This window comes from Notolepis coatsorum (assembly GCF_963971535.1).
Source record: "Notolepis coatsorum genome assembly, chromosome: 17".
In the NCBI taxonomy this organism is placed as follows: Eukaryota; Metazoa; Chordata; class Actinopteri; order Aulopiformes; family Paralepididae; genus Notolepis; species Notolepis coatsorum.
The window spans coordinates 32059260-32085795 of NC_140181.1; the positions used below are offsets into that span (position 1 = coordinate 32059260).

A 26536-nucleotide genomic window follows, 5' to 3' on the forward strand; every position below is an offset into this window, starting at 1 on the left:
CGTAGCTAACAGTGTATTGCACTATCACAGGACCTAGCATGTCTTACCATGCTTTTGTAAAACTCATGTACATATACCTGATATGTCTTTACTCTTATTACTTGTATTATTGCACAAATGTCGCATTCTCATCCTATTGTATTATGCACAATCGTTGTGGGCAAGACCCCCCGCATTTCACTGTATACTTGTATGCCGTGACAAATAAAACTCTTGACTCGACTTGACATATTAGCATGACATGTGATTTATTAATGCCAATGCTCAAAATTAGGGACAAGCGCAATTGGCACAAGTGTAAATGATGGATTAGTCACTCACAGTTAACATCTGACAGATTAGCTCAACTGGTAAGTCTGCTGGCTGTGGATCCTATGGTCACAGGTTCAAATCTCTTTCTCTCTTTTTTTATTTTTACGTTAATTCATAAAATTGTATCCACTCTGGTTGGATGGTGTATTGTACTGTATAATGACAATACATTTGAATCGAATCTCATTTAGAAATCACTACCTGTTGAGTGGATCAGCATGGTGCAATGCCACACCTCCGAAGCTGTCTGCCACTGCCGTGTCCATAGGCAGCGTAGCGATTTCAAAAAGAGATTTGATTAAAATGTATTGTAATTATACAGCACAAGTACAATACACCATCCAACCAGAGTGGATAAATGAATTAACAAAAAAAAGAGAGATTAGAACCTGTGACCATAGGATCCACAGCCAGCGGACTAACCAGTTGAGCTAATCAGTGGGATGTTAACTGTGAGTGACTAATCCATCATTTACACTTGTGCCAATTGCGTTTGTCCCTTACTTTTAGTATTGGCATTAATAAATCAGATGTCATTCTAATATGTCATGTTCTACAGTAGGACTTACTACTATGATACCCATTAAAACAGTCATTTGAATAATAGAAGCCTACTTTGCTAGAACGATTCATTTCAAACGTATACAGTGCGTGTGTGTGCTTTTGTGTGTGCGCTCGCGCGTTGAGGCTCGCTAAGCCTTTCTCCACGCATTATTTTTACCTCCGCCTGAGTAACGCCCCCGTTACTGACGGAGATGGTGGAATGTTGGTTCTGCTTAAATGGGTGTAAACGTGGGCTGGTTCGCCAGAGAGCACCAAGGTTCAGAGGGTTCAGAACGGAACTGGAGCTTGAACCGGAGCCCGGGCGGTGTAAAAGAGCTAATTGTGGCAGATATCATCCCCCGTCTCATGGCTACGTGAAGGATGGGAGATACTACTGCCACACAAGGAAAGGAAGCAATTAGGCAGCTGATTAATATTAATAATAATGGATTGGATTTATATAGCGCTCTTCTCTGACTCAGAGCGCTTCACATATGATGAATTGAAAATGGGGGACCCTGATGGAAACAAGACGAAAGTCTTTCTCAGGTCTGCATCCTCTTAACAATTGTATGTATTGAGCTGTACTGTACTGTACCCATTCTGCAATCTGTTAATAAACTTTTCAATCAATCAATCAATCAGTCCATTATTCGTTCATACACAGTCATACCGGTGGTGGTAAGCTACAATTGCAGCCAGAGCTGCCCTGAGGCAGACTCACGGAAGCGTGGCGAATAATCATCGCCTACGGCCCCTCCGACCACCACCAACATTCATTCACATGCATACACATTCATACGAGGCAAGTAGGTTAAGTGTCTTGCCCAAGGACACAACGGCAATGGGATGGACATGGGCTTGAGCGGGATTAGGACTGATAGAACACACCTGTGCACCATTAGATCACCCACATCCCACACACACCAGATACACATACCATAAAACACTAGGATAGACAGAGTATAGTTGAGAGGAGGTGAGGTAGGAGCGAAGTACAGAGAGAGAGATTGTTATTATGGAGTTTTGTGAGGTGAGAGGTAGTGAGAGGAGAGGTGAAGGCGAGAAGGTGTTCATTGTGTACTGGACCCTAGACTGGCTGAGAAACCCCCTTGTGTACTGACCCTGGACCGGAAGAAAACTCTGAGTATTGTACAATCCCTTTTTTTATACGAGAGCCTGTTTTGTGTTTTTGACCTTGGATTGTATTACGACCATTCTAATTACCCATTGGACTATATTCTGCCCTATTCAATAAATGTTATTTATTGATTGGAATTGCACTTGTGTGGACAGTTGAATTTGTTTGTTTTTTTAACCGTGACGAGTCTGAACACCACCAGGCTCGTCACAACATAAAGAACATCCTCTATCTTTTTCACTGGGTCAACAGTGTCTCAGGAGGTAGAACGCTCATCTGGTAATCTGAAGGTTCCCAGTTCGATCCTAGCTCCTCCCGGTAGCGTGTTGAAGTGAGTAAGGCACTGAAGCCCTAACTAGGTCCCTTGCTTGGCTGCCTCCATCGTTCATTGTAGCCCATCTTAAACTATGAGTATTACAGCCAAACCGTATTGTGTAGGTTCATAATCTTTGACAGAGGTATATATTATTTAATTCTTATAATGTTACTAACTTACAACCAATAAACGGTAAATGTAACTTAACACTATGGTCGCCAAAAACGCCGTACCACGTCATTCCCCGCCATGCTCATTCTGCCAAAGACGCCGTACCACGTCTTTGATATCAATATTTCAAAAATCTGTGATCGAAATCATATTTCTCCCCCGGAGACTTGAGATTTACTGTTGATCCCCTCTCAACTCTCCAACGGTTCAAGAGCGCCATCTGGTGGCAGATCGGCGGATCGCCCAGAGCGGAAACAGGAAATGGAAGCTGGTGCTCATTCCAATTCGGTCCGATCACTCGCCAATAGTCCCAGGACTCGAGCTAGACACAACGGATAGCAATCCGTTACCAATAACTCGATAAACAACATGATTTGGACGTATATACTATTATACAACCTGGAAATGGATCACATATTTCTACATCCCATAATAGGAATGTTTCTGTTCCACGCTCATCGCCCAACGCTATGAGGAAGCTACGGTAAGATTCAGCGTTATTTTTTAACGTGTTCGATACTAACTGCTCTAATGATCATATCACCCACACTAGATGAATCATCGAACGTTGGCCACGGAATTATAAACGACCCCCCCCCCCCATCCGGTCAACATCAGATGATCAGTAGTAACTTCTAGAAGCACGTCCATTTGAAATTTTTTATCTCGCGCAGATTCCTATCAAACTGTATTTGATCATCAATATAATGCATTTGGGGCTATAAATCACGTTCTGGAGAAAGCTGCAGAAAACGATAAAAACATACTTATACTTTAGACCGTATTTTAGTATGAATATGTGAATGAAAAAGTATAACGTTGCTACACCCTGAACAATAGATACTTGATGTTGAATGGGCCATAGTAATGTCAATTTAGCAATACAATTTAAAAAGTTATAGCCCTGCAAAGAAGGGGAACTTCTCCATAGACAAATAGAGCTGGCGGAGGATGGTATATTAAGAATATAAGCCTGGCGACCAAAGTGTTAATCTTTGAGAAAATGTGTTTTGTATCATAAACTTTACTTCTTTCCACTACAGTACCCATAATGCCTCGGCAAGCTTTGACCAATCACAAGAGCACAACTACTTGAGTCATTCTTGTCCGTTTTCATGGCATTCCTGCCATCTTCGTTTTCATTGTAGCTATGAATAAAATGTTCAAAACATGAAAACTACGGCTTTTCAAAACAAGTCAGGTAATCATGAGTATATCATTCCAATAGTGTATTCTGTCTGTTGTTTTGACTATTTTGGTTTCGTAACATGGTCCTTTCAACTCTGCAGTGTTAGCTCAAGACTGGTCTTAAAATGCTGAGGCATATATTATATATGGGTAGTGTACTGTAGTAGTTACCATGGAAACAAGTAAAGATTCAGTTGCATTATAGGCACACAGTCTTGTACCCATGACCCTTTTCTAGTTTTTCTCAAATATAAAAACTAAAGACTCAGATCTCATTTAATTATGCTCAACTATGCTGCCATCAGATCAATTGAATAAGTGGAGCCATCTAAACCTGCTACCTTGATAAACTCCTATGGTAAACGACCATATAAACCTGCTACCTTGATAAACTCCTATGGTAAAAAACCATATAAACCTGCTACCTTGATAAACTCCTATGGTAAACGACCATATAAACCTTCTACCTTGATAAACTCCTATGGTAAACGACCATATAAACCTGCTACCTTGATAAACTCCTATGGTAAAAGACCATATAAACCTGCTACCTTGAAGGCGGCTACGTGGCGTAGTGGGCAAGGCGCTCACCACTAATGACGGAGACGCTGGGCTTGCCCGTTCGAGCCCAGCGCTCCACATTGCTTTCAGTTTAGCTGGTCGTTCATACTAATACACATTGGCCGTATTAGGGGGTGGGAAACTGATGGGTGGGGATCGGGCGTTGTGGACAGCGACTCCTACACGTCGGTTGGTGCGCCTGCGCAGTAGAATCAGGAAGTGTCGGGGGCAGCGTGAGCCTCCCACGCGTTACTCCTCGCCACTGAGAGATCGAGCTGCGCAGGTGAAAAGATGCGACTGCTGTTACCTCAAATACCGGAGGGGACTTGTGCTATGTATGACTTAGTCCACATTGCAGCCGGCTTGTGGGAGGCAAGAAACAGCGTTTGTGACAGGGGAGGGTTGAATTGGATGATACGAAATTGGGATGGGAGAAAAATATAGAAAATGGGAGAAAAAGTGGATCAAAAAAAAATAAACCTGCTACCTTGATAAACTCCTCCACTGACACATGCCTTCTCTATTTGAACGACCACATCAAACAAGAGGTGGACGCGGGAAAATACTGCGGCATGGTCATGCTGGACCTACAAAAGGCCTTCGACACTGTCAATCACTCCATTCTGATTGACAAGCTAAAATGGTAATCTATCCCCCCCCCCCCTCCCAGTGAGCTGTGGTGTTCCACAAGGAAGCATACTAGGACCGTTACGGTTCTATTACATGTCGTCAGCTTGTGACTGCAACTTGTTCTTGTTCGCGGACGACTCAGCCCTGCTGGTCTCTGACAAGAACAAGTTACAGGTTGAAAAAACCCTCAGCTCGGAACTTGGCAGAATCTGCACCTGGCTCGCTGATAAGAAACTATCATTACACCTGGGTAAAACAGAGTCCATTCTCTTCGGATCAAATAACAAACTCAGCAAGACCGACGGCTTCTCAGTTACAGTGGGTGACAATATTGTCACAAGGAAAGATGAAATTACATACCTGGGTTCCATCCTAGAGGCAAATCTTTCATGTGACAAAATGGCATCCAATGTAATCAAAAAAGTCAACCAACAAACTAGATTCTTGTACAAGATCTCCTATCTGGTAAACAAGAATACCCTGAAGACTCTGGCAGGAGCACTCATTCATGGGTACTACGACTATGCTTGCAACTCATGGTACCAAAGCACCTCAAAGGCGCTAAAAACAAGATTACAAACATCACAAAACAAACTGGTCAGACTACTGCTTGACCTTACTCCTAAAACCCACCTCACCCCTGCCCACTTTGACTACCTAGGATGGCTTAGAGTAGACGACAGAGTACAGCAACTTGCAATGGGCCTGGTCTACAAGATACACTACACCACTCAGGTACCCATGTACATGTCGAAATACTTCCCAAAGGTCAGTGAATACCACGCCCACAACATCAGAGCGAGTTCCACAAATCATGTGCAACCCAGATTCGGCACAAACAAGGGACTAAACAACACGTTTCGCAATTATGCCACAACAATGTGGAACGCCCTATCCACAGCGGGATTTTTTTTTAATCCCTACCCACATTCAAAACCGCTCTCAAAGAGCACCTACGGGAGGCTGCAATTCAAAACTGGCCACCGTAAATGTCTGGAACCAGGTGTGTTTTACAACCATCACGTGACTCACCAAGTCTATACAGAATTGACAATTTAGACATTTAGCTGACGCTTTTATCCAAAGCGATTTACAGATTATTTTTCAGATATTATATCAGATATTGATTGAAGAGGTGTGTTTTTATTATTGAGGTTTCAGCTGTCCTGAGTCCTGACTGTGGTGGGGAGTTCGTTCCACCATTGTGGAGCGAGGACTGAGAATAGCCCGCTTTGTTTCATGACCCTGCAGGAGCTTGGATAGAAGTGGGTCTGAAGCGGCCAGAAGATGCAGAGTGTAGGGGTCGTGAGGGTGTATAGTTAGACTATTGACTGGAGGTAGGAGGGAGCCGTTCCCCTTGCTGCATGGTATGCCAGGTCAAGGACCTTGAAGCACACTGGCAGTTGTTAGTAGTGACAGTTTAATTTATTGTTTGTGAGTGCACAGAAGCATAGGAATTCTGTTACTGCTGAAGCCTAACATATTAGCCAATAAGCTAGGTCTTAGTGTGTGTTAGGGATGGGCGTGAATAATTGATTACTTGAGTACTCACCGTTTCAACTGATTTGGAGTGGTTTTTGAGGGTGCTAGATTTTTCCTTTTTTACCAAAAGTGCTTTGGAGCACACTTTGTGTAGTGTTTACTGTGTTTATAGACTATTATTAGGGATGCACGATAATTATCGGGCCGATACCAGCAATTATGACGTCATCCCGATAACATTATTGATAGCTCCGATAATATTGTTGTTGTGTAACATGGCATCTCTTCTCTAGTTTTTCTCTGCATCACGTGAAGTAAAATCTACTAGAAGTGAAAGTGAAACTATACAACGGTGGGGGGTGGGGGCAGTAGGCAATTAATTTACTCAAGTGGATTCCTGAACACAGAATGACACCGTTATCACTGACTGACTACCGCAGTAAGCCTAAGTGAAACTAAGTATAACTTAATAAGAAATAATTATATATAATAATAATTATTATAAATATATAATAATCATAAATATTGTTTTCCTATTGTATCGAACTCGTACCGAACCGTGACCCCAAAACAGAGGTACGTACCGAACCGTGGCTTCCGTGTACCGTTACACCCCTAGTATTCATTGATTCACTCATATACCAAAATTCCTCTGAATTTTTAAATGTTGCTTTTCGCATCAAATATTGATATGCGATTAAAATGTGATTAATTTAGATTAATTAACTATAAAGTCTTGAATTAATTCGATTAACATTTTTAATCGAGTCCCATCACTAATTACATTACATTTGTGATTGAGATGTGTTGGTACTCACAGCCAGCTTAGACAGGATGAAGGCTCCAGCTCCTACTCCAATACCAATAACACTCTTTATCCTGGGAACCACAGATGAACAGCAATAACACATCCATTTATCTATCTATGTATTTATCATATATATATATATATCCATCTATCTATACACTCTTATTTATGTATATACACTCAAGGTGACTGTAAATGAGGGAAACGTTAGTTGCCTTTAGAGTTAAATTAGTTTTTTATGAAAATCTATCTATAGTATCTATCTATCTATCTATTGCAATAGTATTGATTTATTTATTGAATACAAATTATAAAAGGTGCACTCAGTAGAGCTCAAATCTCCACCAGGCGGCAGTCTCACAGAGCAAACAAACAATATTTAACAAATGCAGACCATCTCATTACCATTAAGTATAATTACTGGTATCCAAACACACTCACACAGCATACACAGAGATCATCCTCTGTCTGCAGGAAAGAAAGAAATGCTGTTTTGACAAGTCATTAGCCTACCAAGGACAACAGTAGCCTACACGTTAGGCAGGGCTTACTGTAAGTGTAAGTGTAGGGGGCGGGGCAAATATAAATCAATAAGAGCAGATCTTCCTGCACTATGATATACATTATTACACACTAAAGTATAGGAGGCATGGTTAATTAAAGCAGTAGTCTATATCGAGTTCATTGACACCTCCCATTAACACATTGGTTGCCAACAACGAGATTTCTCATTATTGGCTGCCATGTGTTGGTTGCCAATAACGAGATTTCTCATTATTTAATCGTTATTTCTTTTATTAGCGATATCCATACATTTTTCATCCGTCCAGCCTGACATTATCATTGGGAATGGCTCTGAGCTCGAAAAGGGAAAATACAGCCCCCTATCGTCTCCCGGATGGTAATGCACATCATTGGATTGGATTGAGTGAAAAAGTGCATCAGAGAAAAACTCCGGTCCAGGGTTTCCCCATCTCTGGCAAGCAGTGTCTGTTACCAGATTCACTGGCGAGGCTCGGAGCAGCTTTCGATTATGCGTTTCGGACTATAACGTTGGATCAATAAACGCGATCAATATTTGGAATGGCGATCAGGAATTGGATTAATCTTTTTGCAGAACATCTGATCTGAGGTAAGGAATCTATGTTACCAGTTTTGGGTTAATCAGAGTTGTTTTTCACAGCGTTCACAACGTGCGTGTGTGTGTGTGTGTGTGGCGTTAGGCGCTGAGCGCGGCACGAATAAATGATTTTTCAGCCCGCTTTTGTATCGTGCATAAGAACACAAATACTCTCGATAATCTAGCGTTTATTTGAAAACTATTCATAAAATCAGCCGGAAAATGACAACGTGTTTTGTGTATTCCAGTAAATGGCTATTTTCGCGGAATCTTTTTTTCTTTCTAGAAATCTCCAAAACTATACTCGTATTCAAAACGCTATCAAACGGAAATGTACTGATGAAAAAACAATCCGTTTCGTACATGTCGACTGCAAGCAAGTCATTGATAAGCGACGGGTGTATTAGACACATAGCCATAATTTAAGATATAGTTTAATCGCTCGCAAATGTGCTCGTCCTCCCATTGATTAACGTGCTGGCATCCAAGCAATAAATAGTCATATCCGGCTGGCAACCAATGTTAAAGGTTCATGATATAAAAAAGGGGCAAGGCTTATTTCAATGGACAATGATGGAAACGTATTCCTAAATGTTTTTAATGCACAGATATATCAACGACAATAGTTTGCAAGACTTGCTGCGGACAGACGAATACACACACACCGGACCGATTACATGATCTCCCCCCCAGACTTCTTCTGCCTGGAGGAGATAATAACACTCTTTACCCTGGGAACAACAGCGCTATCTATCCATCTGTACTTACTGTAACTGTGAGAGAACACATGGCAACATCTCTGCTAGTTCATCCATGGTGGGATACTGGTACCTACACACAGAGAGAGAGAGAGAGAGAGAGAGAGAGAGAGAGAGAGAGAGAGAGAGAGAGAGAGAGAGAATAACAGAAAGAGGATTAATAAATATATTACATCCATATGTTTCTGTATGCGTCTCCAAGCATATACTTGAGGGGCCCATTTTGAAATTCAACATTTTCGATTTTTTAAGTGATAGAGTACAGACGCAGAGCCTCAAAACAAGGTATTATTTGAGCAAATATTTCACCAGCTGTGGCTTATTAAACATTGGTATTCGGGAAGATTTTGAGTTCTGAGGCTTAAAATGTCCTGCAGCTGTTAACCTGTTAAGCCCTAGCCATATTTTCAGAAAATACGCCTAAAAGTACACACTCAAGTAAATGGAAAATTGCTCCACTTCTACAAGGTCCATTTGCATGTTCTTGGTATCTAGGGACATTTATGGACCTCAAGGAATGTATTCCCAGTGTCAGAAATATTGTGTCTGTTACTATGCTTGAGTACATTGTAATGAACCAAAGGAGAATATAAAAAAAAATTCCCCATCTTTGACGGTGAATAACACCATGCTAACATTGACCAAAAGTGAAAAATTCATTAAAGGGGAACTATTTGACTATTTCTTTCACTATTTGGGCACTTTTACACAATTCCTGTGAGTCTATGGAACACCTCTGTAATATATATATTTTTTTTTATTCATTGTTTTGTATTTCTAATCAAGTCCTCAAAAACAGCATTTTTCTACCTCAAGATCTCGAGCCGTTTTGAGCCTGGGCTCCTAAACCACTGCGCCACGGCCCCGCCGCCTGAACATTATCATGCAGCGGTGTCTTTCTGACATCACATATCGCGCACATTTTCAAATGACTCAGTTCAGTGAGGGTGAATATTGTGAGAGGTGAATTGGAAGAATGCGCCAATATGAGAATTTTGAGACATAGATCATATTAATATAAGTTCACATAGCTAGGAAACAATGCTAAACACTCAAAAAGGCCATTTATAAGATAGTTCCCCTTTAAATTCAATTCATTCAGCACCTTCTTGAGATCAAGTGTACTAAATATCTAAGCAAATGAACAAAGGGCAGATGATTTACAGGAGTTTCTGTAGATAGTATACAGTACTGAATTTTGCCATCCGGACACATTCAATATTAAATATGAATATAGAATATCAGGCCTATAAATTAGGGATGCACCGAAAATTATCGGCCGAAAATGGTTAAAAAGGCTCTTTCGGCCGAAAGGGTTTTAGCACCAAAAATATATGACCGAATGTCAAATAACTTGTTGTTGTAATGACGTAATCAAAACGCGACTACAGACATAGCATGCGCCATAGATATAGAACACTAGATAGCTTGCCCGCGCTGCCGGCCAATGGAGAGCGACGTCACTGAACCGCCGCCATCTTGCGCAGGTCAGCCTTGAGTGAGAGTGAGTGAGCTGCACAGACAAAAATACTCATAACTCGCTGAAATATTGACGGATTTACAAACGGTTTGGTTTATTACAAGCATTATTAACACTTTGATTGCCTAAGGTTAAATTCATGATATACCATCCGTTGCCAGCTCTATTTAACATGGAGAAGTTCCCCTTCTTTGCAGGGCTATAACTTTTTAAATTCTATTGCTAAATTGCCATTATTAGGGCCCATTCAATGTCCTATATGTATTGTTCAGGGTGTATGAACGTTAAACTTTTTCATTCACATATTCATACTAAAATATGATCTAAAGTATAAGTATGTTTTCATCTCTTTCTGCAGCTTTCTCCAGAACGTGATTTATAGCCCCAAATGCATTATATTGATGATCAAATACAGTTTGATAACAATCGGCGCGATATAAAGAAATCCAACTGGACGGACTTCTGGAAGTTACTACACGTCATCTGATGTTGACCGGATGGGCGAGGGGCGTTTATAATTCCGTGGGCAGCGTTATACCATTCATCTAATGTGGGTCAAATGTTCATCATAGCAGTTAGTGTCGAACACGGTAATTTTACATGCTAAAACTCACCCCAGTCTCCGCGGGCCGTTGGGCGATCAGCGTGGGGTAGACAGTTTTCCATTATGGGATGTTGAAATACTCGGTCCATTTCCAGGTTGTATAATAATATATACGTCCAAATCATGTTGTTTTTTCGAGTTATTTGCAGCGATCGATGTTCACTGTGTGAAGACTGAGTCTCTCTAACATTAGCGAGTGCCCGGACCACATATGGAGTGAGTCCTGCCGGGTTAAAGGTAACATCCGTTTTTTCGATCTGCCGATCGGCCACCAGATGGCGGTCTTGAACCGCTAGAGGATTGAGAGGAGATCACACTTGTGTCTCAGGGCCCCGGAAAGGAAATATGATTCCGATCACAGATTTTTGAAATATTGATATCAAAGACGAGTTACGGCGTCTTCGGCAACTTGAGCATGGCGGGGAAGGACGCCTAAACTCGTCCTTTGGCAACTAAAGTGTTAACGTGGCTATGATTCAAGCGGTTTGTAAAAAAAAACATCTTTAAATTTTTATTTTTTTTTATAAGTATGCAGTATCATAACTACATCTTTGATGTTTATAGCAAACCAACCCGTTTGTAAATCCGTCAATATTTCAGCAGATGGCGAGGGCGTTCGATTTTGGAGTTTGACTCCCTGGTGGAACAGATTTGTATTATTACACTTGAGGTGAAATTATAACATTATACACATCAAAAGGAAAAACAATAGAACTATCAATCTGGTGCATTTTTCACATCAGAAGTTTGTGTCACAAAGGTTTTAACCGCGTGAGAGAGGTGATGAGAACGGGCGAGAGATATTCCCTGGAACACCATAGCATAGATGGACTGCAAATCTAATTCTCAGTTCTACATAGCTGTCAATTCTAGTCATGCATAATCAAATACAACAGTAATTTCTAGTTTATTCTATTGAATAAACAAAGGTTGGCTGTCTAGAATTGTTATGTTATTGATTTTAGTTCATATTAAACCATATTTCTTGCTTTGGCACAGGCCAAATTCTGATCATTTGAAACCCTATTCTATAAAGATGTCGTCTGTTCTGGACTTCCCTTATAGACACTGACGGAATGGCAGCATGAAGAAAGAGCTCCTGTTCAAAAGCTAATTAAAAGCCCCTCAATGATGAAATTTTACTTAAAAAAATAACTTTACTAACTAAATAAAGAGGGCAGAAATTACCGCTAGGAGAAAAGAAAAGGAACAAGCGCAGCTAAAGTTGCAAAATGAAGTTGCAAAGTGGGAGCGGCTCCCCTGTTGAGGCTAGCTATGATAGCAACGAGGATAACGCAGCAGACTGAGGTATGATACTCAAAGAACTGAGAGACTTTAGAAGAGACAACAAGAAACAACTCGACGATATCAAAGAGGAATTAAAAAAAGCAAACAAGACTGGACGAGGCGGAAGGACAAATTATGAAGGCACACTGACATCCTGTCGGCAGTGCCGTCTGGGAGAAATGCGAGGGCCTGTGCGAGATTTAAACGCGAGGCCCCCCCCCCCCCCCCCTAAAAAGGTAAAAAAATATATAATAATAATAATTAATATAATATATATATATTTTTTTATTATTAATAATTGATTATTTTTTATATTTTTTTGCATACAGTCAACGTATTCTTAAATAATAGCACTGCCCGAGGCTGGGCATACAGTCAACATATTCTTAAATAATAGCGCTGCCCGAGGCTGGGCATATGATACAGTCAACGTATTCTTAAATAATAGCGCTGCCCAAGGCTTAATGGCAATGCACCTGTACAATTGTACACCTGGCAGTAACAGGGAAAATGCATAAAACACCCCTGGAACCTGATAAGCAAGCTTAAACCCAGGTTAATTTTTCAAGCACGACATGCAGATTTGCGCACGCGAGAGAGAGAGAGCGTGCGCAAGAGCGAGAGAGAGCGCGCGCGAGAGCGAGAGAGAGCGCGCGCGAGAGCGAGAGAGAGCGCGCGCGAGAGCGAGAGAGAGAGATCCACGGCGGGAACAGAATAGATTGCATTAAAAACTCACCCTAACGCAGAATCAGGTCCAAGAGGAAGGAGATGACCGTGGAGATGACAAAGTTCACCAGTCCCATGATATTGTCCGCCCCGTTGGGATGAACTTGGGAGTCTGTTCCTAGTTTATCTGCCACACGTTAGCACTCGATAACGCTAGTTAGCTGTCCCTGCCGCGTGTTGCTTTTTAACAGCGGAGGAGTGCAAGAATGTGACAATGTGACCATGTGACCGCGGCAGCACGAGAGAGCGGCAGTGCGGAAATAGGCTGTCTATTGCCATTCTCTAAGACAAACGCTAACCTTAACCAGCTCCTTAACAGCGCCTAAACTTAACCTTTCTAACCTTAACCAACTCCGAAACAATGCCTAACCTTAACCTTAACCATGCCTAACCTTAACCTTAACCATAGAAAGAATATTGCCATTCTCTAAGACAAACTCTAACCTTAACCAGCTCCTTAACAGCGCCTAAACTTAACCTTTCTAACCTTAACCAACTCCGAAACAATGCCTAACCTTAACCTTAACCATGCCTAACCTTAACCGGCGAAAGAATACATTTATAAAAAAAAAATTAAAAAAAAAAATTAAAAATTGTGGGATTCGAACTTGAAACCAAGGGACCGCAGGACCGCAGGACCGCCGCGCTGCCAGGTGAGCTAAGCTTCGAATGAGAATCATGGCGGTTTACGGCTAAATAATGCCACAAGCTCTGCCGCTCCGCTCCGCGGTTGCCGCGCCTGCCGCGGGGCGTGTCGCAGCCAATCAGGGAAAACGCGGAAGCATTCGGCGCACTCCTTCGCTGTTAATAAGCAATAGGCGTCCCTGCCTTTAGCTAAGCTACTAGCCAACTTTCATCTTCAGTCCATCTGCCGAACATCCTCTTCGTCTTGGCATAACCGATGCCTAGGCTTTATGCTTCTGCAACATCGACGCACAGCCTATGTAACATTGTACCCCGTATGTAGCTAGGTTCCCTAGATAGATGACACTTCCCTTCTCAACCAACCCATTGATAACAAGCAGAAAAATAAGCATAATTTTTACTTCCGGGCGGGGGGTTTCAAAATAAAAGAGCGACATCTAAAAGCACCGTAAATACGTTTATTTTTTACAATATCTAACGTTACACGAACCTAAACTAATCTAAAGTTAGTTTAGGTTCGTGTTAATGTTAGATAATGTACAAAATAAACGTATTTCCGGTGCTTTTAGACGTCGCTCTTTTATTTTGAAATCCCCCGACCGGAAGTATTATAGTGTCTGTTGCTAGCAGCTTAACTTTTGTCGGCCGGTTCTGTGCTTTTTCGAGCTAACGTAACGTCATTAGTTTCCAATGGAGAGGAGAGAAAGACCTCGGCTCACATGCAGCTCAAACTACCTGTTGGAATAAATTAATTGATTGATGTTTAACTTGTCCCTGTGTGTCCAGTCATTTCGACTAGCAAACGTTGTATTTAACGTTACCTCAGGATACCATTGTATTTAATTGGTTAGCTATGTAGCTAATGTGGATAGCATTTTGTATAGCATCAATGCTAGCTGGCTGGCTACAGCTTTATTTACTAAATTATGGAGGCTTTTTAATCGTCAAGGTAAGAGAGGATTTGTCATGATCAACTGAAGGCATACATATGCTATGGAACAATATGTGCTTGGGTTTTCAGAAAAAGGCCAGCTATGACGCTAATTATTTAGCTAATATTGATAGCATAGCTTGCTGGCTACAACAATGGAGGATGGTATTCCTCGCTGCGGGACCAATATTATTCTATGACAGCCCCGCCCCCATTCACTACCAACCAATCACTGCTACGCAATATCAACGCAACAGTTGTTTAGATTAGATTTTGGAGACAGGTACAGTCTACAAGACCCTCTGCAACAACCGCGTTGAAATCGCGCCGATGTTGTGTTGCAGTTGCTTTGAAGTTGCTGTAGCATGTAGAGGCCTTTAGTCCTCCCACGATGCTTTGCAAAAAAGTAAACGGGTCATTGAATGAAACCAATAGTATATCTGCAGAGCCGCAGAGCCCGGAACACTATTCTACAAACGTGTCTAATGTGAAATATATAAGCATGTAAGCAAAACTAGATTTTAGGTCTGTGATGGAAAGTGATTGTTAACACTTTGACTGCCGGAAAACGCTTAAAAGCGTCATTCCCGGCCATGCTCAAGTTGCCGGAGGACGCTTTACAGCGTCCTTATATCAATATTTCAAAAATCTGCGATCGGATTCATATGTCCCCTCCGCTGGCCTGAGATCCACCAGGAGGACCCACTGAGCTCTCTGGCGGTTCAGGAGCGCCATCTGGTGGCCGATCGGCGCAATCGCTTAACAGGAAGTGCCATAGAGGTTGTGCTGGACGGCCGTATTACTTCCGGGCACTCGCTATAGGTCCCGGCATTCTAGCTCGTCACAATACACAGCGATCGATTGCCAATAACTCGATAAACAACATGATTTGGACGTATATACCATTATACAAGCTGGAAATGGACCGGGTAAATCTACATCCCATAATGATAAAATGTCTACTCTACGATGATCGCCCAACGGCGCGCGGAGACTGGGGTGAGTTTTAGCGTGTAAAATTACCGTCTTCGATACTAACTGCTATGATCAACATTTGACCCACATTAGATGATTGGTATAACGCTGCCCACGGAATTATAAACGCCCCCTAGCCCATCCGGTCAACATCAGATGATGTGTAGTAACTTCTAGAAGTACGTCTAGTTGGAATTTTTTATATCGCGCTGATTGCCATAAAACTGTATTGCATCATCAATATAATGCATTTGGGGCTATAGATCACGTTCTGGAGAAAGCTGCAGAAAGAGATGAAAACATACTTATACATTAGACCAGTGGTTCCCAACCTTTTTCCCCCCAGGGACCCCCAAACATCTCTGATGAAATTCGCGGACCCCCTCCTAATAAGATACAATAAAATACTTTTTTTTTTCTCATTTTAATAACAAACTGCTTATACACAGGCATATGCATCACAATTAGACCCACTATGCTTCTTTGACTTGTGCCTTCAATCAACAAATCTCATCTTGCACCATATGCATTTCAAAATGTTTGGCCAATATTCAAATGCTGTATTCATCCTCTCAAATCAGGCCCTAATGGTGAACGGTTTGCATTTATGGAACAAATCAATGCAACAAATTAAACTAAATATGAGACAGGAAATTCCAATCAGTAGCAGAGAGAATCTGTCCTAGCTGGGTTTAATACCTTTTTTTTGTCATTTTAATAACAAACTGCTTATACACAGGCATATGCATCACAATTAGACCCACTATGCTTCTTTAACTTGTGCCTTCAATCAACAAATCTCATCTTGCACCATATGCATTTCAAAATGTTTGGCCAATATTCAAATCCTGTATTCATCCTCTCAAATCAGTCCCTAATGGTGAACGGTTTGCATTTATGGAACAAATCAATGCAACAAATTAAACTAAATATGAGACAGGAAATTCCAATCAGTAGCAGAGAGAATCTGTCCTAGCTGGGTTTAATACCTTTTTTTTGTCATTTTAATAACAAACTGCTTATACACAGGCATATGCATCATAATTAGACCCACTATGCTTCTTTGACTTGTGCCTTCAATCAACAAATCTAATCTTGCACCTTATGTATTTCAAAATGTTGGCCAATATTCAAATCCTGTATTCATCCTCTCAAATCAGGCCCTAATGGTGAACGGTTTGCATTTATGTTGAATGAAGTAAGAATCCACTGCAGTAAAAATATCCTCACCTCGAGTGGTGGTAGTAAGGTTGACTGACATGAGAATGTCCTGCTTCAGATCCTCATTTTCAATATATTGCACATAAACGATGAGCACAGCCTCGTCTGCGACAGTTGTAGTTTCATCAAGTTGTATGGCAAATGGACCCTTTCTAAGCTTTTCTGACAGCTGCTGCTCGCAATCACTTGACATCTTATCAATTCGGTATTTCACTACATTGTTCGAGAGTGGTACTGATTTTAGTTTATCCGCCACCTGTGGGCCGCACAGTTTCTAAACCATTTTGATGCAGGCTGGTTTGATGAGCTGCTCGCCAATATTGTGCGGTTTCTTTGCTTTTGCAATTAAAAGCGAACACTCAAAGGAGGCTTCGGTAGCCTTCTGTAAATCACTGCCACCCCTGCTCCACGCTACTCTAACATCAACAGGCTTGTTCGCCTTGAGAGACTGTTCTTTCCTCCGAAAAAAGTCTGGATCCTTCCCAACGGTTTCTGGGTGCTTAGACGCCTGATGTCTCTTCAGCTTGCTGGGCTTCAGGCTCGAGTTTGCCAACTTTTCTCCACAAATCACACACTCAGGTCGTTTGTCTGGTCCCTCAGTGAAGCCCATGGTGATGTAATTTTCGCGATTGCTGTAGGTCCTAACTTTTTTTGCAGATGAGCTGCCATCATCTCCTTTTCGTTTGTCACACATTTTCTCCTCTGGCGGCTGACTGCAGACGAGCCGAGAAAGTTAACTAGCGTGCTAGGCTAGCTACAGAAAGTGATACAGTCAACTGATTCGCGTTTTAGCGGCTACCCGGTAGCCTACTGTTAACATTCAAAAATCATGTCTAGATGTTTATTTATTTATCTTTATTTTTTTATTGTAGTGGAGAGACTATTCATGCTTCTGATGATAAAAAAAAAAAAAAAAAAAAAAATTAATAAAAAAAAAAAAACTCAAATCATCTGTGGTCTGGCGGACCCCCTGCGCCCCCTGGCGGACCCCCAGGGGTCCGCGGACCCCAGGTTGGGAATCACTGCATTAGACCATACTTTACTATGAATATGTGAATGAAAAAGTTTAACGTTGCTACACAATGAACAATACATATAGGACTTTGAATGGGCCCTAATAATGGCAATGTAGCAATAGAATTTAAAAAGTTATAGCCATGCAAAGAAGGGGTACTTCTCCATAGACAAATAGAGCCGGCAACCTATGGTATATCATGAATTTAACCCATGGCAACCAAAGTGTTAACATTCTATTTATTTATATTTTTATAAAAAATAAAATGGTTTTCCTCTTCTCGCAAGGCCCCCCTTCTCGCGAGGCCCTGTGCGACCGCACTGCTCGCACGCCCCTAGCGGCGGCCCTGCCTGTCGGAGATGCTAAAGTTACAAGCTAGGATGGAAGACGAGTTAACAGAATTGGAGGGCCGCTCCAGACGCGACAATGTCTGGATATATGGAATCCACGAGGGGGCAGAAAAGGACTCCCCGTCCATGATTGTGTTTGTGGAGAAACTACTGCACGAGAGTCTCGACATCCCCGATACAATAAGTCTGCAAATAGAAAGAGCCCACCGGGCTATCGGACCACAGCCACCAGCAGACGCAAACCCGAGATACATTTTGGTCAAATTCCTCAGCTCCAGAACCAAAGAAACAACACTACGGTCGTCGGTCGGCATGGCAAAAGAAAGGATTAACCTGGCAGGGGATGAGAGTTAACCTAGACAATGACTACGCCCCACGCATTCTCCAAAAAAGGAAAGAATATACAGAGGTGAGGAGGATCCTGAAGGACAGAGACACATATTTTGGTCCGCCAAAGGGGGGCCTGACAGAAAAAGTTTGAGAAGCACTGGGTTAATCAGATGTTCCCTTCACCGCCATCGGAGCGTGTGTGTGTGTGTGTGTGAGGTTCGCGCCGACCAAAGTACGGAGAAGCGATTTTTCAGACATTTAAGCTCGATTTGCTGGAGTTTATTGAGATGAGAAAGAACGCCCTAGAAATATATTGATATTCATCACGATATAAAATGGAAATGTATGTATGAAAAAATTATCCGTTTCGTGCATGTTGACTGGAAGCAACTCATTGACGATCACTGTGTTATTTAGATATATTGCTATTATATTTGATATGTTTTCAAATTTAAGCACTCGCAAATAAGTCCTATCCTCCATTGGATAAAGCACTGGCACCGAAGGGCCATCAGCAGAGGGCGCTGTTGGCCCTGAATGAGTTAACATCAATGGTCTACTTAACCCAATAAAAAGGAAGAAGATATTATCAAAACTAAAAAAAGAGAGAGTACAAATAGCATACCTACAAGAATCCCACCTTACCGACACCGAACATGCTAAACTGAACAAACTGGGATATAAACACGTATCCTCATATGGATCAGGGCACAGAAGGGGGGTGGCCATATTAATCTCAAAAGAGGTGACATACGAACACATCAGAGCTTAACCCTTTCACTGCCACACAACAGCAGGTTAACCCTTTCATTGTGACAATACACAGAAGGTTAACCCTTTCACTGCCACACAATAGCAGGTTAACCCTTTCACTGCCACCCTACAGAAGGTTAACCCTTTCACTGCGACAATACACAGAAGGTTAACCCTTTCACTGCCACACTCGGGGGAGGAAACTAACTTTTTGGCTTACCAGCCAACTGGCAAGTATATGATTTTTTTTACCAGCCAAACAGATTTTTTACCAGCCATAAATAAATCGCTAATTGTGATAATTACTTCTTTGTATGTCTTCGTCTAAATAGATTTTCAATCATAGTAATAATCACACCGTGTCTCTACTCTTTAAAATATTTATTACCATAGGGCGGCTACGTGGCGTAGTGGGCAAGGCGCTCACCACGAATGACGGAGACGCTGGGCTTGCCTGTTCGAGCCCAGCGCTCCACATTGCTTTCAGTTTAGCTGGTCGTTCATACTAATACACATTGGCCGTATTAGGGGGTGGTAAACTGATGGGTGGGGATCGGGCGTTGTGGACAGCGACTCCTACAGGTCGGTTGGTGCGCCTGCGCAGTAGAATCAGGAAGTGTCGGGGGCAGCGTGAGCCTCCCACGCGTTACTCCTCGCCACTGAGAGATCGAGCTGCGCAGGTGAAAAGATGTGACTGCTGTTACCTCAAGTACCGGAGGGGACTTGTGCTATGTATGACTTAGTCCACATTGCAGCCGGCTTGTGGGAGGCAAGAAACAGCGTTCGTGACAGGGGAGGGTTGAATTGGATGATACGAAATTGGGATGGGAGAAAATATAGAAAATGGGAGAAAAAGTGGATAAAAAAAAAAAAAAAATGATTACCATAAAACATTAATAAGTGTCTCTACTCTTCACAATATTAGCATAAAACATAATATTAATCACACCGTCTCTACTCTTCAAAATATTAGGATATCACATATTAACATGAAAGAGGGAACTATTCTGGACTGGGTTGGGCTGAACTGGGCAGTGAAAGATGCTGGGCTGGACTGGGTTGGGCAGGGAAAGTTGGGCTGGTCTAGGTTGGACTGGGTTGGGCTGGACTGGGCAGTGAAAGAACCAAGCATTTCACTGTAATGTAATAGCTAAATAAAACAAAACTTGAACTTGACTTGTTACATTTGCACTCTGGTTGGATGACAAACGTATTCTGGTTGTACTGTACTTGTGCTGTATGATGACAATACATTGGAATCGAATCTCATGTCAACGCTAGGGGTTCAGCAGGTGTATTCTGAATGACAAGTATGACAACATCACTGTTATGAAGGGCATATGGGCGAGTGGTGATATGGGGGGATACCCGGTAATAATAAAATGTCACTCGGCTGCATTGAAAGCTTGGCGTTGCTAATAAACATTTAAAATCATTTTTATAAACGAGTAAAAAAATTACTGAGCTAGCCTTGGCTAAAATGGCTGCTTCTGCATTTTCACGCAGGAGCGCTGTGATTGCTGGCTGCTTTGTCACGTGCCTGGTGCGCCCAGCAATCACAACGCTCCTGCGTGAAAATGCGGAAGCAGCCATTTTAGCCAAGGCTAGCTCAGTGATTTTTTTACTCGTTTATAATTTTTTTTTTAATGTTTATTAGCAATGCCGAGCTTTCAAACCCTGCCGCGTGTGTGTGTGAAACCCTAATGCAACGGTGAGTACCTTTGACATTTATATCTGATATATTTTGGACCCACCGCTCGTCTTTAACCAGTGCTTGATGTGCACATTAACATGGCTAGTAACGTGGGAGCCAGTGACTGCGTATCGCAGTCACGAAAGGGGCTATGGAATCGTTAGCCTCACGCCCACTTGTCATTCTCATCCGACTCGAAGGAGACGCGTTGCGTGCTGTTGTTCGCCCCCATGTTAGACTGCACTGATATCCGAAAGCGACGACTCTACATGCAATTATTTTCATCCACTGATGTGTTTTTGTCTAAGTTTGTCTACGTTGTCAAGCCGGTGACAGGAGTCTGTAGGTCCGCACGCAGTGGTCTGTCCACTTCCCCTAGATGGGCAGCATCTTCTAGAAAACGAGTGTTCATTGGAGGATCTTAGAGCTCAACGATGATGTTCATTGTTTTTTTTTTGTATTTTATTTTTTTATTATTTTTTAAACAAACACATAAACAAACATGACAACATAAAATTAGATATACAAGCATTAATTAACAGTCCACATCCAATGAAATCACCATTTAGATAAATGTCTTATACAAGATATACCCCTAATACCTGCTATCTAATACCCTACACACAAACCAATGATGTTCATTGGTTATGGATTATTATGAGGCGCAAATGGGAGGAATCATAAGGGGGGAGTCAGAGTTCGGCTTGTGCCAGTGAGCGAATCAGCAGATTGCAGAATGATTTTTTTTGTTTTGTTTACTACTCGCCAGTGTGGCGGGTGCTCTTCATGAATCACTCGCCAAACATAAATAATACTCGCATTTGGCAAGTAAAAGGGCCTAATTTCCTCCCCTGGCCACACTACAGAAGGTTAACCCTTTACTATCACACTACCGACGGTAATCGTCGGTAGAAATTGGAAGGTTTTTGGCCTCTAGCCAACAATGTGTGCATGTGTGACAATCAGGGCTTGGTTAGGTTGGGCCATATGCTGTGATATATACAAAGATGCTTTAACTGCTTATAATAAAACCATCCGCTTAGCAAGGAAAGATTACTTCTCTAAAATCATTACAGAAAATGCTGGAAACTCCAGAATCCTCTTTTCCACTATTAATGTACTACTCAACACTGCCCCTACACCTCCTCAGTCATCAACGGTTAAGTGTGAAGAACTTGCACTATTCTTTAACAACAAAATAACCTTGATCAGGGCCAGCATTACTCATGATGGAAATAAAGCTCATTGCGGCAAACCGCGCAATGTAACCATGAGAAGTTTCACATGCATCACATTAGATGTACTCTGCAAAACTGTCTCAGAATGTAACTCCTCCACCTCAGACATTGACCCTATACCTACAGCTTTCTTCAAACGGGTATTTAATAGTGTTTCAAGCCCTGTGCTAGATATCATAAACACTTCCCTTAGGACTGGTATTTTCCCGGATGCCTTTAAAACAGCAGTTGTAAAGCCATTACTAAAAAAACCTAACTTGGATAGTAATGAAATGGCAAATTATCGTCCAATATCCAACCTACCATTCATTAGTAAAGTACTTGAAAAGATAGTTTCAGTTCAAATAAATTCCTTTCTTGACGAAAACAACATCTTAGAAGAATTTCAGTCAGGATTCAGAAAATATCATAGCACTGAAACTGCCATCACCAAAATAATCAGTGACCTCAGACTAAACTCTGATGAGAATAAGATCTCCATCCTTATCCTGTTAGATCTCAGTGCAGCATTTGATACAATCGATCACGATATTCTAATCGATCGTCTTGAAAACCATGTCGGTTTCTCAGAACATGTGTTGGGCTGGTTTAAAACATACATCAGAGGGAGGAAATTCTATGTTAAACTAGGAGATCACATGTCTGATATATACGACAACAACTATGGAGTTGCACAAGGGAGTTGCTTAGGTCCTTTACTCTTCTCCCTTTACATGTTACCGCTGGGTGATATCATCAGAGAACATAATGTAGATTTCCATAGCTATGCGGATGATACACAACTGTACATATCTGCTGAACCAAATGATACAGCGATTAGCTCCATTACAGACTGCTTACTGGCAATAAATAAATGGATGAGTAAGAACTTCCTGAAACTAAACGAGAACAAAACTGAAATTCTAATTATCGGCTCCAAAACTAAAAAAGAAACATTAATAAAGAACCTGGGGGGACTAACCCCTTGGATCAAATCTGAGGTCACTAGTCTTGGGGTTATCATAGATTCAGAACTGAACTTCAATTCTCATATTAGCAAAGTGACGAAAACATCGTTCTTCCATCTCAGAAATATAGCAAAAGTACGACCATTTATTAATCAGAACGATGCTGAGAAGCTAATTCATGCATTCATATCTAGCCGGTTAGACTACTGTAATGCACTTTTCACAGGTCTCCCTAAGAAAACCACAGAGAGGCTTCAGCTAATCCAAAACTCTGCAGCCCGACTGCTAACTAGAACCAAAAGGAGAGAGCACATTAGTCCAGTCTTAGCTGCTTTACACTGGCTTCCTGTAACATTTAGAATTGACTTTAAGGTCCTTCTCCTTACATACAAAGCTCTAAATGGACAGGGACCTAGCTACATCGCCAACAGCATTCAATACCATAGTCCCCTCCAAACTCATAGCCAAGCTCAGGGACCTGGGCTTGAACTATGACCTCTGCCAGTGGGTCTTGGACTTCCTGACGGGCAGACCCCAGGTGGTAAGAGCCGGCAACTGCACCTCCTCATCCATCACGCTCAACATAGGGGCCCCCCAGGGCTGTGTTCTGAGCCCCCTCCTCTACTCCCTGTACACACATGACTGCGTAGCACAGCGGAACAACAACACCATCATCAAATTTGCTGATGACACAGTAGTGGTGGGCCTGATATCTGCCAACGACGAAAGGGCCTACCTGGAAGAGGTAGAGAACCTGTCACAGTGGTGTCAGGAGAACTGCCTATCCCTGAACGTCAGCAAAACAAAAGAGATGATTGTGGACTTCAGGAGGTCGGGGGTCAAGGACTACAGCCCCCTCAGCATCGACGGGGCACCGGTTGAGAGAGTGAACAGTTTCAAGTACCTCGGAGCCCACATATCCGAGGACTTGACATGGACCACACACATTAACAGTGTTGTGAAGAAGGCACGACAACGCCTCTACTTCCTCAGGCGCCTAAGGAAGTTCCAAGTCAGTCAGAAGATCCTTAGGAACTTCTACTCATGTACAATAGAGAGCATCCTGACCGGCAACATCACCTCCTGGTTTGGGAATAGCACTGCACAAGACCGTAGCAGACTACAAAGAGTGACACGTTCAGCCGAACGCACAATTGGAGGGGGGCTTCCCACCCTCCAGAACATTTACAACAAGCGGTGCAAGGGGAAGGCTAAGAGAATTATTAAGGACTCGAGCCACCCGAACAACTGCCTCTTTGAACTGCTGCGGTCAGGCAAGCGATACCGGAGTCTTAAGGCGAGCACAGAAAGACTCAGAAGAAGCTTCTATCCCCAGGCCATCAGGCTGCTAAACGAACAATAAACACTATGCAACAACCATCAAATGCACACAGCACACACACCCACACGCACACACTCACTCAAACAAACAACACACTGCAGCACCCACTCTCCACACTTTAGATCACACAAACACACTTTACACTTTATATTTATTGATAAAGGATTTGCACTACAACTCGTACACCTACTGTGATTTGTACTTAAATTGTACCTCGTCCCATTTCTGCCTTGCACTATATAGTATTGTATATTAGTACACTGCACAGTATTGTATATTGTATGGTAACTCAGTTACGTCTATTCTGCATCGAACATTGTACATATGTCTAAACTGAACACTGTGACCTAGTTTTTTTTACTTCTAATTTTACTATGTTATTTTATTTCATACTTATCTTGTCTTGCACAGTCTCTGGAGCGTAACAGTAAGAAGCATTTTGTATAAAAGTATTCTGTACTTCTGTATGACAACTATTAAAGAAACTTGAAACTTGAACACTCTAATAAATTACACACCAGCAAGAACACTGCGATCATCAGCTGCTGGACTACTAGAGGCTCCCAGAAGCAGTCAAAAGAGGATCGGTAATGCAGCCTTTATCAACTATGCCCCAAAACTATGGAACAAACTACCCCAAAACATCAGGGAAGCCAACTCGCTAGACATCTTTAAAAGACAGCTTAAAACCTATCTCTTTGCTCAGGCATTTCACTGATAGATATCTGCTACCACCTAGTGGCAAGAGGAAACATCAGGGATATCCTGACACAACTTGTATTTACCTGCACTATTCTTACCCTGCCTACTCTTATACACTGCCTATCAAATTCATGTGTCGGTTATTGCACTTTTTACTTCTTACTGATGACTATTTTTAAACTGAATCATTTTAAACTATTTTTATTATTTGCTAGATCCAAATGTGAAACACTGTGATTATTTGTATTACTGAATAGAGAGCCTATTAGGATGCTAGATCCTAATGTGAAACACTGTGATTTGCCATACCTTGCTATGCTCGCTCATGCCTGTATTTTTTATGTCCGTTCTATTTTATAATTTTTTGACTATTTTTAAACTGAATCATTTTAAACTATTTTTACTATTTGTGTTACTGAAAACTGTAAGCGGAGAGCCTATTGGGATGCTAGATCCTAATGTGAAACACTGTGATTCTACCTGTCTATCTTTTTATGCTCGCTTATGCCTGTATTTTTTGCTGTTGTGAAGCACTTTGAACTGCAACCTCTGTATGAAAAGTGCTATACAAATAAAGTTATTATTATTATTATTATATCTACTCATACGTTTCACAGATAGAAATCACACACAGTAAGAATGTGTGTGTGTGAGTGTGAGTGTGTGTGCGTGTGCGTGTTACCCAGAAGGGAAAGCAGGAGCGTTCTCTTGTTGTCCAGGAGCATCAACATGTAGAACTGGGAAATGCTGAGTGATCTCCTGCATGTCCTCGTAGTTAAACAAGCTGTTAAAACAAGACTTATCTAGAGAAAGAGAGAGAGAGACATTAATATATTATGTCCTCGTAGTTAAAAAAGTTGTTAAAACAATACTTATCTAGAGAGAGAGAGAGAGAGAGAGAGAGAGAGAGAGAGAGAGAGAGAGAGAGAGAGAGAGAGATTAATATTAGTGGTGGGACTCGATTAAATCGAATGAATTCAAGACTAATTAATCCAAATTAATCACATATCAATATTTGATGCGAAAAGCAAAATGTTTTGGTATACGAGTGAATTAATGAATATACATTATACATACATTTAAGCAGCAAAATCCTGTATTAGCTACTACACAGACCAATGCAATTTTATTTATTTTCTTTTTGCATTTATTGCTTTTTCATGGTCAGACATGACCGACAGAGGAGGAGAGGATGAACGGGAGAAGAGGCGGGGAAGACATGCGACAAATGTCACTGGGAGCGGGAGGCAAACCCGGGACGGCCGCG

At 41.8% G+C, this 26536-nt stretch overlaps 1 protein-coding gene across 2 annotated transcripts in view; it reads right to left on the reverse strand.

The window, feature by feature from the left end:
* Window positions 1–26536, reverse strand: part of LOC311243881 (protein NDRG3-like) — a 59794-nt gene that overhangs the window by 21334 nt on the left and 11924 nt on the right. For both annotated transcript variants that reach the window (XM_084333258.1, XM_084333257.1), the window contains exons 5-7: window positions 25952–26072; window positions 9041–9103; window positions 7163–7223 (exon numbers count right to left, since the gene is read on the reverse strand). In XM_084333258.1, coding sequence (XP_084189384.1) covers window positions 7163–7223; window positions 9041–9103; window positions 25952–26072 — 245 coding nt within the window. The remainder of the gene's footprint in view (window positions 1–7162; window positions 7224–9040; window positions 9104–25951; window positions 26073–26536) is intronic.